The 13,574-nt window shown below is 47.7% G+C and overlaps 1 protein-coding gene across 8 annotated transcripts in view; it reads right to left on the bottom strand.

The window, feature by feature from the left end:
* Positions 1-528: 528 nt before the first annotated feature.
* LOC121582591 (NMDA receptor synaptonuclear signaling and neuronal migration factor-like) overlaps positions 529-13,574 on the bottom strand; it is a 41,049-nt gene continuing 28,003 nt past the window's right edge. For 6 of the 8 annotated variants that reach the window (XM_041898499.2, XM_041898502.2, XM_041898501.2 and 3 more), the window contains 10 exons: positions 11,829-11,881; positions 11,266-11,355; positions 8,968-9,095; positions 6,502-6,585; positions 6,268-6,301; positions 5,574-5,644; positions 5,219-5,298; positions 4,865-4,967; positions 2,498-2,573; positions 529-837 (listed from right to left, as the gene is read on the bottom strand). In XM_041898499.2, the coding sequence (XP_041754433.1) occupies positions 740-837; positions 2,498-2,573; positions 4,865-4,967; positions 5,219-5,298; positions 5,574-5,644; positions 6,268-6,301; positions 6,502-6,585; positions 8,968-9,095; positions 11,266-11,355; positions 11,829-11,881 (817 nt within the window). In that variant the 3' untranslated portion in view covers positions 529-739. The remainder of the gene's footprint in view (positions 838-2,497; positions 2,574-4,864; positions 4,968-5,218; positions 5,299-5,573; positions 5,645-6,267; positions 6,302-6,501; positions 6,586-8,967; positions 9,096-11,265; positions 11,356-11,828; positions 11,882-13,574) is intronic. The other 2 variants (XM_041898503.2, XM_041898505.2) reach the window with 1 other exon arrangement.

Here is a 13,574-nt window from a genome sequence, read left to right as displayed (position 1 = left end):
TTTGGCTTGGTTTCTCTCTTTTTGACCCCTGACCTTTGTGGTTGCGTAGGAGGTGAAGAGGAAGGTTGAAATAAATAATGGGTTAGAGACACACCGCCATGATAGCTGCTATGTCACCCGTCATCCTCCTCCTCTACCTCCTCTCTATCACTCCTGTCCCTCTTCTCCTCTACCTCCTCTCTATCACTCCTGTCCCTCTTCTCCTCTACCTCCTCTCTATCACTCCTGTCCCTCTCCTCCTCTACCTCCTCTCTATCACTCCTGTCCCTCTCCTCCTCTACCTCCTCTCTATCACTCCTGTCCCTCTCCTCCTCTCTATCACTCCTGTCCCTCTCCTCCTCTACCTCCTCTCTATCACTTCTGTCCCTCTTCTCCTCTACCTTCTCTCTATCACTTCTGTCCCTCTTCTCCTCTACCTTCTCTCTATCCCTCCTGTCCCTCTTCTCCTCTACCTTCTCTCTATCACTCCTGTCCCTCTCCTCCTCTACCTCCTCTTTATCACTCCTGTCCCTCTCCTCCTCTACCTCCTCTCTATCACTCCTGTCCCTCTCCTCCTCTACCTCCTCTTCTTCTCCACCCCCCTCTCCCAGTCCTCTCCTGGATGAAAGCAGGTATGATGGGTGTTACAGTGGGATTGAGCATTAGGGTTGAGTTGAGTTGAGCAGTGGTGTTCAGTGGGTCCTTCTGCCCCAGTATAGACTGTATGTATGCTACAGGGCTGACTTCACTTGGAGCCCCGTCACAAAAGATCCTCGTAGTCCAGGAGTTTGGAGTGCTGGCGGGTTTTCCACAGACGGAAGAGACGGAAGTCAAAGTACATCTCAATAATCTCTTTTCCTAGATAAAAGAAGTAAACATTAAATTATGTGTTTCCCTACAGGGCACCTTATCTAGTTACAAATACAAGGACTGAGCTAATAAGATTTGTTACCCTCAAGCGAGTCCACCTTAATGTACTTAGGTTGTGTTGCACCAACATGGATTAACTCTTACACTGGTTTAAATCCAGGTTTATGTTGCACAAAACTTAGTTTAAAATGTATCCTAGTTAAATGTAATTATGATTTAAACCCAGATCAAATTGAATCCTGTCGCTCCATTGATCAGGGATTCATTCTAAAACCTGCCACTGGAGGAGGATTAATTTGATAACAAGTCAGTGTATCTGCTGTATTTTTGGTGTGATTAACAATTTTAGTTACTTTGGTTTATCATGTTGGTAAGAGTAAACTAGCCAGCTAACTAATTTGACAAAAAGCGCAATTAATTCCATAATTTAGCCTGAAGTGAAAATTCACTTTGCTAGGTAGCAATGACCAGTGATGGTTTGTTTCCATAGAAATAGAATTAGAACATAATCGCTTTGGTGAATCCATTATGACATGTCACTAATCATAGTTTAAAGATTTAAACTTCATTTTAAACCGGATTAATTAATCTAAGTGGTGCAACACATCTCTGATTAAATATAATCCTAGATTTATAAAGTCTAGATTAGGTCTAATCTAAGATTAATTTAACCCATGTTGGCGCAACCCACCCTTAATATACTGTGTGTGTTACACAAATATATTGAATATGATAATAATCTCTTTAACATTTGACTGGTTATTCTCAAGAACAATATAATTTACAATGGATGGTTCAACTTTCTATCATTGTGTGTTGACACTATGGGAGACGTCATTCACTGTTCAGGGAGCAGGTTCATTTGACCCTCTCTCACTGCCTGCCATTAACCTTCCTGACCTTATCTAACTCACACCAAAATCTCACATAATCACCCAGTCTGTGTAAGAGAGGGAGAGAGGGAGAGAGAGAGAGAAAGACAAGATGGTCCAGTTACAGTGAATGGACCCATAGCAGTGACAGAGGAAGAAATAAAAATGAGAGCAAATGGAGAAAGAGAGATAGCAGTAGCAGAGAGATAGCAGTAGCAGAGAGAGATAGCAGTAGCAGAGAGACATAGCAGTAGCAGAGAGACATAGCAGTAGCAGAGAGACATAGCAGTAGCAGAAGAGATAGCAGTAGCAGAGAGAGATGGCAGTAGCAGAGAGAGATAGCAGTAGCAGAGAGAGATGGCAGTAGCAGAGAGACATAGCAGTAGCAGAGAGAGATAGCAGTAGCAGAGAGACATAGCAGTAGCAGAGAGACATAGCAGTAGCAGAGAGACATAGCAGTAGCAGAGAGAAATAGCAGTAGCAGAGAGACATAGCAGTAGCAGAGAGACATAGCAGTAGCAGAGAGACATAGCAGTATAAATGAAAAATGTGAGGGACAGAGAGAGAGTGGAAGAAGGAGAAATAATGACATTTTTAATTGAGGGAACAAGTCCATCAATAAATCCTTACTTCGAAAGTTAATGCTGGTCGAGTATATGTGTGTGTGTGTGTGTGTGTGTGTGTGTGTGTGTGTGTGTGTGTGTGTGTGTGTGTGTGTGTGTGTGTGTGTGTGTGTGTGTGGTGCGGTGCATGCGTGTGTAGCTGACAGTCCTCACCCTGCGCGGACAGCTCCAGTGGTGACTCAAATTCGATGGAGTAAGGCCTCATCAGGTTCTTCAGCTTCTGGAACAGCTGTTGGCCAACGATAAGAACAGACACCAATTAATCCTCCAGCCTGGCCTCAGAGCCTGGCTCTCCCTCCTGCTAGGTCCTGCCGAGGTCATCCAGCCTGGACCTCGGCAGGACCAAGCACCCGCCACAGTGAGCCTCCAGCTCCAAGCTTTACGGCTGCGGCAAACTGCGCATTCATCTAAGATTGGTGACAGAGAGAGAAAGAGAGAGAGAGAGAGAGAGAGAGAGAGAGAGAGAGAGAGAGAGAGAGAGAGAGAGAGAGAGTAGAAGAAAGAGTTTCAAAGGCGCCCATTGATTGCCAGTCTATGTGTGTTCCTTTTTCTGTACTCTGTGATGACACTCTGCCTGCTCTGAGGAACACCTCTTTCATACTCACCTCTGGAGACTTGCCCTCAAGGAGAATCAAAGAATTAGCTCATCTGTAATTTAATGGATCTAGACATACTGGCTGACAACTCTCATTCCGGGAGCCTTTGCTTTAGAGTTTTATTGAAGCTAGCTTTTCTCTTCAGGGAGCACAACTTTCTTCACTTAGCAGCAAGCCCATCCTAGCTGTTCTTCTGATCTGCCAAGCTGTGTCCCCAAGTCAAGACACCTCGCCAATACAAATAGAATGATAATGCGCTGGGGGTATTGAGTCAAGGTCAAGAAGGAGAATTCTAAGAATCAGATCACCAGATCCAGAATTCTGAGTTCACGAGAACTTGTTGAAACTGTAAATGATGACATATCACCCCAGTCAATATGTGATCAACTCTACTGCTGAGCAGTAGAGGAGGAAACGGTTGGTTAGCTGTATTCTGACAAGGCTTTTAGATTTTTTCAGAGGGTGTTCAGTGGAGCAGGAACCATGACCTGACTGTAACTCTGAGAGGGAGAGGAGTGGAGAGGAGGAGTGGAGAAGAGAGGAGTGGAGAGGAGGGGTGAAGTTGAGTGGAGAGGAGAGGAGGGGTGGAGAGGAGAGGAGTGGAGAGGAGGGGTGGAGATGAGTGGAGAGGAGTGGAGAGGAGGGGGGAGAGGAGTGGAGGGGAGGAGATGAGTGGAGAGGAGTGGAGAGGAGGGGGGAGAGGAGTGGAGAGGAGGAGTAGAGAGGGGGAGAGGAGGGGGGAGGAGGGTGGAGAGGAGAGAAGGAGTGGAGGAGGAGTAGAGAGGAGAGGAGAGGAGAGGAGAGGAGAGGAGAGGAGAGGAGAGGAGAGGAGAGGAGAGAGGAGAGAGAGGAGAGGAGAGGAGAGGAGAGGAGAGGAGAGGGAGAGGAGAGGAGAGGGAGAGGAGAGGAGAGGAGAGGAGAGGAGAGGAGGAGTGGAGAGGAGAGGAGGGGAGGGGAGAGGAGGAGTAGAGAGGATTGGACATGCTAACTGTCAGAGCTGATTGGTCCTGCATCTGTCTCACACACACGCATGCACAAGCAAACGCTCAGGTAGGCAGGTACACACACACACACAGTCACTCACTCACACACACACAGTCACTCACTCACACACACACTCTACATACACCTCCTATGCACACATATTCATGCTCTAACATTCAGACAGACACTGATGCCGAAACCAAGGTCACATATATACATACGTTCTTTACCCCCATCATATATAAGGTGTACACGATCACTTTCATAACCTGTGACATCACGTCTGTTTCCGTGGTCCCTAGATCCACTGTCAGACAAATAATGAGAGAGTAGACAGCCAGGAGGATGGCAGAGCAGAGCCTGGGGGACTACATGGAGGGCTCTGGGATGTTTCGGTTGTTTATAGTGCTTAAGCAGACAGTTATCCTGGCCCCTGCATTTTACTTTACTGTATACTCCCCTTAACAGCTTCACAACAGAGATGCCAGAGAGCACTTCACATTATGTAACTAACAACACCAAGCACTTTGGCAGACTACAGAAGCCCACAGAGTTGTGTTAGCACTGGTCCCATGTGGGTGTATGAGAGAGTGTCTATGTGTGTGTACACACTCTGTGCTCTGTTTGTGCTCTGTTTGTGCTCTGTTTGTGTGTGGCTTTAAGTGAAGAATGGCGTAGCAGCCTCTCTCCTGTCACAGTCACTTGGTCCCTGTGCCTCTCTGCTAAATCCAGAAACATGACTCAGGATGAGATAGTGGGCTCTTACAGGTAAGAGGGAGAGAAGTAGAGAGAGAGGAGTGAGAGAAACAAAGACAGCGATTCTCGAACCTCTCCATATATTAGCAAGGCGCCATAATGAGTCACATAAAGTAAGGAGTGTGTGTTTATGTGTGTGTGTATATGTGTGTGTGTGTTTTAATATTTGAGAAGTGTATTGTACCTTCTCTCCATTGGGGTTTCCGAGGACGTAGCAGCCCATAATGTGGATGAGGTTGGGTTCAGGGTTCACTTTGCTCATAAACCGACTCAGCCTCCTCCAGAACCTGTTGTAGGAGGATAACATGGCTCACTTACAACAATACTGCTACTCTAACAATACTAACAGAGAGACAGGTACTGTATGGGTGCATCCCAAATGGTACCCTATTCCCTATGTAGTGCACTACTTTTGACCAGGGCAAATAGGGCCCATAAGACTTTGGTCAAAAGTAGTGCAGTGTGCCATTTGGGACGCATCCAGGTACTGTATAAAAAGTATGGCTGCTGTATGAAGAGTATGACTGATGAAACTCACTGGCTCATGTCCTCCTCTTTCTCCACCTTGGCAAATGTGGCCACTTTATTCTTCAACAGGTACAGATGCCCTGGACCTCCCTAAGAACCCCACAGAGATGTAGCTTTTCAAGTTCTCAGTCAAGATTCAAACCAACACCACTACTTGGCACTCATATAACATAGCAGGATCCCATTAAGAGAAAAACACAATTATCCCCTCGACCTCCAGAGTTATGTCACTAATTGTGGTGTTATCTATCTTTCCACTGGGAATTACAGCATTTAGCCAACACACGCTTTCTTTTGTTCTTTCATAATCATTGTCATCTCTCTCTCTCTCCCCTTTCTCTCTCTCCACCTTCTCCCTATATCACCTGACAGAAGATGAGCATCCTCCAGATTTTGCTGCCTCTCCTGTAGGCTGTTAGCTTCTTGTCAATCTCCTCTGTGAAGAGAGAGAAAGAGAGAGGGGTTAGAGAGAGAGAAATAGAGAGGGGTTAGAGAGAGAGAAAGAGAGAGGGGTTAGAGAGAGAGAGGGAGAGGGGTTAGAGAGAGAGAAAGAGAGGGGTTAGAGAGAGCGACAGGGGTTAGAGAGAGTGACAGGGAGAGGGGTTAGAGAGAGCGACAGGGAGAGGGGTTAGAGAGAGCGACAGGGAGAGGGGTTAGAGAGAGCGACAGGGAGAGGGGTTAGAGAGAGCGACAGGGAGAGGGGTTAGAGAGAGCGACAGGGAGAGGGGTTAGAGAGAGCGACAGGGAGAGGGGTTAGAGAGAGCGACAGGGAGAGGAGTTAGAGAGCGACAGGGAGTACAGTAAAAACAGATTTCCCCACACTAAAATAAAACAATATGGAACACTGCATTATTCTCACTGCATAATGCGGTTCACTCCACAAACATGGCTGCGTCCCAAATGGCACACTATTCCCTACATAGTGCACTACTTTTGATCAGGGCCTATAGGACTGGTCAAAAGTAGTGCACTATATAGGGAATAGAATGCCATTTGGGATGAAGCTTTTAACAGAACAAACAGATAAAGACAAAGTCACATAAAGGGCAGTTTACCTACCGAGGATATCATCAAACGTAGCATGTTCATGGTCCTGGAGACACAGAGATATAAAGTCCACTCAATATCCCTTCACTGAATATTATACATGATAACTGATTTATCACCTGTGCATGCAGACACATAGAGAACAAGGTGACAGTGTGTGTGTATGTGTGTGTATGTGTGTGTGTGTGTGTGTGTGTGTGTGTGTGTGTGTGTGTGTGTGTGAGAGAGAGCGAGAAAGCCACTCACATAGAGGATGGGTATGATTGAGGGGTCATCCCTGCGGATGATGGTGGGAACGTACTCTGCCTTGGGGACTTTGGAGGAGATCAGCTGAGAGTGAGATATGGAGAAAGAAGAGAGAAGGAAGAGAAAGGAGTGTCCCATTCACTCTCTGTTGTTTTCTGTCTCTCAACCAATGCCTGCTGGGCCCTGAACACTCACTATTCACACTAGTCTGTCTGCGTAGCCAAGATGCATTACACACTGAGTGTATAAAACATTAGGAACACCTTCCTAATATTAAGTTGCACCCCCTTTTAGCCTCATAACAGCCTCAATTCAACGGGGCATGGACTCTACAAGTTGTCAAAAGTGTTCCACAGGGATGCTGGCCCATGTTGACTCCAATGCTTCCCACAGCTGTGTCAAGTTGGCTGGATGTCCTTTGCGTGGTGGACCATTCTTGATACACATGGGAAACTGTTGAGCGTGAAAAACCTTGCAGCGTCCTCACACTCAAACCGGTGCGCCTGGCACTTACTACCATACCCTATTCAAAGGCACTTAAATATTTTGTGTGTCCCTGTGCCCAAGAACACTAAGGTAACCTGCCTAAATGACTACCGACCCGTAGCACTCACATCTGTAGCCATGAAGTGCTTTGAAAGGCTGGTCATGGCTCACATCAACACCATTATCCCAGAAACCCTAGACCCACTCCAATTTGCATACCGCCCCAACAGATCCACAGATGATGCAATCTCTATTGCGCTCCACACTTCCCTTTCACACCTGGACAAAAGGAACACCTATGTGAGAACGCTATTCATTGACTACAGCTCAGCGTTCAATACCATAGTGCCCTCAAAGCTCATCACTAAGCTAAGGACCCTGGGACTAAACACCTCCCTCTGCAACTGAATCCTGGACTTCCTGACGGGCCGCCCCCAGGTGGTAAGGGTAGGTAACAACACATCCGCCACGCTGATCCTCAACACGGGGGCCCCACAGGGGTGCGTGATCAGTCCCCTCCTGTACTCCCTGTTCACTCATGACTGCATGGCCAGGCACGACTCCAACACCATCATTAAGTTTTCCGACAACACAACAGTGGTAGGCCTGATCACTGACAACGACGAGACAGCCTATAGGGAAGAGGTCAGAGACCTGGCCGTGTGGTGCCAGGACAACAACCTCTCCCTCAACGTGATCAAGACAAAGGAGATGATTGTGGACTACAGGAAAAAGAAGAGGACCAAGCACGCCCCCATTCTCATCGACGGGGCTGTAGTGGAGCAGGTTGAGAGCTTCAAGTTCCTTGGTGTCCACATCACCAACAAACTAACATGGTCCAATCACACCAAGACAGTCGTGAAGAGGGCACGACAAAACCTATTCCCCCTCAGATCCTCAAAAGGTTCTACAGCTGCACCTTCGAGAGCATCCTGACTGGTTGCATCACTGCCTGGTATGGCAACTGCTCGGCCTCCGACCGAAAGGCACTACAGAGGGTAGTGCGTACGGCCCAGTACATCACTGGGGCCAAGCTTCCTGCCATCCAGGACCTCTATACAAGGCGGTGTCAGAGGAAGGCCCTAAAAATTGTCAAAGACTCCAGCCACCCTAGTCATACTGTTCTCTCTGCTACTGCATGGCAAGCGGTACTGGAGCGCCTAGTCTAAGTCCAAGAGGCTTCTAAACAGCTTCTACCCCCAAGCCATATGACTCCTGAACATCTAATCAAATGGCTACCCAGACTATTTGCATTGCACCCCCCCCCTTTTACGCTGCTGCTACACTCTGTTTATTATCTATGCATGGTCACATTAATAACTCTACCTATATGTACATATTACCTCGACTAACCGGTTCCCCCGCACATTGACTCGGTACCGGTACCCCCTGTATATAGCCTCGCTATTGTTATTTTACTGCTGCTCTTTAATTTTTAAATTTTATTTTATTTCTTATAATTATTTTATTTAAAGATTTTTTTTTTTTTTTTTTTTTTGTATTCTTTCTTAAAATTGCATTGTTGGTTAAGGGCTTGTAAGTAAGCATTTCACTGTAAGGTCTACACCTATTGTATTCGGCGCATGTGACAAATACAATTTGATTTGATTTGATTTGATTTAACAAGTGACATCAATAATGGATCATAGATTTCACCTGGATTCACCTGGTCAGTCTATGTCATGGAAAGAGCAACTGTTCCTGATGTTTTGTACACTTAGTGTATATACTGGTATCAAACAGGAGTCCACTCTAATTCAATTCCACTTTATTTCAGTCAGTTAAGGATAAAAAAGTAGCCCATTGATTTCTATATGGTCTTTTGAGTACATGAGACCACATTTTCAATCATGTCTTGAAGAATCACGACAGCCATGACATTCCAACACAGTAAACATGTTCACATGCAGCCAGTCCCTCATTGGGTAAACCTGGGAATTTTGGGAAAGTTACGAGAATTGTTCAACCCTAGTCCCTCACCATGATTTTGGGTGGGATGAAGTCGTCTCCCTCACAGGCCAGTCTCTCCATCTCCCTCTCTTCCTCCCAGTCTAGGTCCTCACGCTCCCCCTCATCCAGAGTCCCACACGAGGCCGGCAGGTCCCCACCTATCCCCCGACAAAGAGAGCAGGCACACCGTTAAAGAGAGGGGGGAGGAGACGGGAGGGGGAGACATGGCGTAAGAGAGGGGGGGAGGCGGACAGAGAGAAAGAAAGCAATGGAATAATAGAGAAAGAACGAGAAAGGCAGATGAAGGGAGAGAGAGTGGCAGGGAGTGAGAACGGCAGATGGAGGGAGAGAGAGTGGCAGGGAGTGAGAAAGGCAGATGGAGGGAGAGAGAGTGGCAGGGAGTGAGAACGGCAGATGGAGGGAGAGAGAGTGGCAGGGAGTGAGAACGGCAGATGGAGGGAGAGAGAGTGGCAGGGAGTGAGAAAGGCAGATGGAGGGAGAGAGAGTGGCAGGGAGTGAGAACGGCAGATGGAGGGAGAGAGAGTGGCAGGGAGTGAGAACGGCAGATGGAGGGAGAGAGAGTGGCAGGGAGTGAGAAAGGCAGATGGAGGGAGAGAGAGTGGCAGGGAGTGAGAAAGGCAGATGGAGGGAGAGAGAGTGGCAGGGAGTGAGAACGGCAGATGGAGGGAGAGAGTGGCAGGGAGTGAGAACGGCAGATGGAGGGAGAGAGAGTGGCAGGGAGTGAGAAAGGCAGATGGAGGGAGAGAGAGTGGCAGGGAGTGAGAAAGGCAGATGGAGGGAGAGAGAGTGGCAGGGAGTGAGAACGGCAGATGGAGGGAGAGAGTGGCAGGGAGTGAGAACGGCAGATGGAGGGAGAGAGAGTGGCAGGGAGTGAGAAAGGCAGATGGAGGGAGAGAGAGTGGCAGGGAGTGAGAACGGCAGATGGAGGGAGAGAGAGTGGCAGGGAGTGAGAAAGGCAGATGGAGGGAGAGAGAGTGGCAGGGAGTGAGAACGGCAGATGGAGGGAGAGAGTGGCAGGGAGTGAGAAAGGCAGATGGAGGGAGAGAGAGTGGCAGGGAGTGAGAACGGCAGATGGAGGGAGAGAGTGGCAGGGAGTGAGAACGGCAGATGGAGGGAGAGAGAGTGGCAGGGAGTGAGAACGGCAGATGGAGGGAGAGAGAGTGGCAGGGAGTGAGAACGGCAGATGGAGGGAAAGAGAGTGGCAGGGAGTGAGAAAGGCAGATGGAGGGAGAGAGAGTGGCAGGGAGTGAGAATGGCAGATGGAGAGAGAGAGTGGCAGGGAGTGAGAACGGCAGATGGAGGGAGAGAGAGTGGCAGGGAGTGGGAAACGGCAGATGGAGGGAGGGAGAGTGGCAGGGAGTGAGAACGGTGGCAGTAGAAAGTGACAGTGAGGGACAAAGAGAGACAGAGGTGAAGTGACAGAGGACAACAACCATCCAGAGGAATAGGTGGAAGAAAATTAAGAAAGAAAAGGAAGCAAAATAGTCTAGTCAAAGAGGAAAGCAGAAAATGTATGAGTAGGATATCGTGAGGTGAAAAGGAGAACGGGAAAGGTGACAGGGTAGATCAACAGATTGTGCCAATCATTAGGAAAAAAACATTGGGCTGTCAGAGAAGAAGAAAAATTCAAGACACAAATATACCTGGCGCCATTTCAATGTCATAAACAGTAACCTCTATCATCGGACTGTGAGAGATGCAGAGGCCCAAAGTAGATGGAAAAACAGAAACAAACACACAAACATTCAAGAGACTACAGAGAAAAAGACATGCAGACACATAAACATACAGTGCGTATCCACACACACTCCCAGACCTGCGCTCGACACACTCCCACACCATTTGAGACAAATACTCACAGAGAAAGAGAGAGAGCATCACAAATTTGGAGACAGACCCACGGTCAGAAGGAGACAGACAGATAGGGTCAGAGTCAACAGCAGAGACAGCCGATTAGTGTGTATGTGTCTTTTATCATAAATTATTTTCAATGCTTAATGCTTCAGCATACTTGTACTTGTGTGTGAGTGTATGTGTCTGTTTGTGAGTGTGTGTGTATCAGTGGAGGCTGGTGGGAGGAACTAAAGGAGGATGGGCTCATAAATGGTACAGAGTCAAACATGTGGTTTCCATATGTTTCATGTGTTTGATACGGTTCCATTCATTCCATTCCAGCCATTACAATGAGCCCGTCCTCCTATCGCTCCTCCCACCATCCTCCACTGGTGTATTTATAGTAATGCATGTGACTGTTTGTGAGTGTCTTAGTGAGTGTGTATAGTAATGTGTGTGACTGTATTGACTCACTGTCTCTGGGGTCATGTGAAGAGTCATTCTTGACAGGGGTGGGATCACTCCAGGAGCGGTTGAAACTCTTCGCTCTACGCTCGGCAAATGCTAGTGCAGGTGGGGAGAGAGAGTCACACACCCACGCACCACACACACACCCTGAACACACACACCCTGAACACCCAACACACAGTCCATTGTACACACACGTACGCTCACGCACATACACACGCACACACACACACAGGTTCCACCCCCAAACACCGCAACTCCTCTCCAGAAGACACACTGGGTGGGTGAGTTTTGGCTAGGTGCAACAACACCAGCCTCACAAATGAGAGACTGGGGAGATATTTCATTCGTTAGCTTAACGACTCGCATATCCAGCACCAGCATCAGACTTGTGCCAAAACACACACACTCATCGGTGCACAACGGCATGCCACACACCGATATACATAGAAATAGCACACATCACACACATGGCCATGCATAAACATAAAGACAACAAAACACAAAACCACTGATGGGGGGCGGACATGTTGGGAGAACACACAGCACACAGTAACACCGTGACTCACTCTGTGCCTTCATTCTCCTACTGCCCACCATTCTAAGATGCTTCCGGAAGTTCCTGTGGGCCGATTGGGCATGGGGAGAGAGGGAGGAGGAGGAAGAGGAAAAGAAGAGGAAGAATCGTTTAGAGGAGGAAGTGAGTTAATAAGGGAAAGAGAGTGGGTCTGTCCCAAATGGCACCCTATATAGTGTACTACTTTTGACCAGAGCACTGTGGAAAGTAGTGCGGTATATACGTACGTAGGGAATAGGGTGCCATTTGTGACGTAACCAATAAGATAAAAAGTGACAGATGTGCACAACATTTTTCTAATTCAAGATTTAAGATAGCAAACGATTAATTATTTCATAATTTAGGTCTGTCAAGTGAGTGTTTTAAGTAACATTGGAACATTCAACTGCTACTACATAACCTTCAGTATCTGTTACCTGTTGCTACATGTAACACCACTGCCCTTTGTCAGATGTTTCTGACCCGACATAGACATGTTTGAACCAGTAGCCTAGATCAAAGAAAAAAATACAGACACCTTCTTCATTGACTAGCTTAAAGTATTACGGCTCTTCATAGCTTTGAGTGACATTTCACTAACAACCAATATCATTGTGTTCTCTGTCTGTTTCCCCCTCTCAACTGCCTGCCTGTCGTTCCCTATTCATGCCATTCATTCCATTCCGTATAATTGCTATTTTTTAAATAAATAAACATTTCCTCTCCTCCATCTCTCTGGCCAACTCCCCCACAGAAGTCACATCTCTCCAGCACGCCTTGTGATTGTTCACCACGGCAGCAACACGTCTAATGAAGACAGGGTCAAACATAGCTGCCGCGTGTGGGTGGAGAAGTGTGAGACATGAGGAGGACAGAGAGAGAGAGAGTGAGAGATAGAGAGAGAGAGGGTGAGATATAGAGAGAGGGAGAAACACTGTTCACCAACAATGAATGATAATCCAATTTACACCTTTTCACACACACAGTCAAAAAAAGGAATCTCAAATCAGACTAGTTTTACATTGTGATTAAAACATTCCTTTCTCAAACATTCCCTAACCCCTCAACCCTAAAAAATAGCAGGCCTCATCACTATCGTCGTGTGACAGATGGCGGAGCGTGAGCTGATAGAATGGAGAACAGAGACCAACTCTCCACTCCTCTTTTTCCCCACATGCCCACAGAGGAGAGACACGCAGCAGGTCGGCTAATGAGAGGATGAAAGAGAAGGAGAAAACACCCCTCCGCCCACTCAGCCAGCTGGGGATGAGTCACCGGCTCTCCTCTCTCTCTCTGTCTCTCTCTAGTCCTACCTCTCATTTACTCCCTCTCTCTCCATTGTCCTCTCTCTACCTCTGTTCCCTCTCTTTCTCTATCTATCTCCCTCCGTCTATCTCTCTATGCTGCTCACGCGCTGAGGGCCGATCCGATGCTCCTCCGGCGTTATCTCTTATCCCCCCTCTCTTCCCCATCTCTCTCCTCCTCCACCCTCTCTCTCTCCCTCTGTGTTTCTCTGATTGTGTGTCGTAGGCTGCTCCAATGCACCCTCGTCCTCCCTCTCTTTTCCCATTTCTCCTCTCCCCGCCGCGCTTTCCCTCTGTCTCCCTATCTCTTATCCCCCCCTCTTCCCCATCTCTCTTCCTCCTCCCCCTCTCTCTCCATCTCTCTCTCTTTCTCTCCACCTCTCCATGTCCAGACAGAGGGGATGGTGGTCTGTTGCTCCTCCATTAATCAGCCGAGGCTTCGTGCCACAGTGACC

This window comes from Coregonus clupeaformis, chromosome 15, assembly GCF_020615455.1.
Source record: "Coregonus clupeaformis isolate EN_2021a chromosome 15, ASM2061545v1, whole genome shotgun sequence".
Taxonomy (NCBI): domain Eukaryota; kingdom Metazoa; phylum Chordata; class Actinopteri; order Salmoniformes; family Salmonidae; genus Coregonus; species Coregonus clupeaformis.
This window is presented reverse-complemented; position numbering and strand designations above follow the sequence as displayed.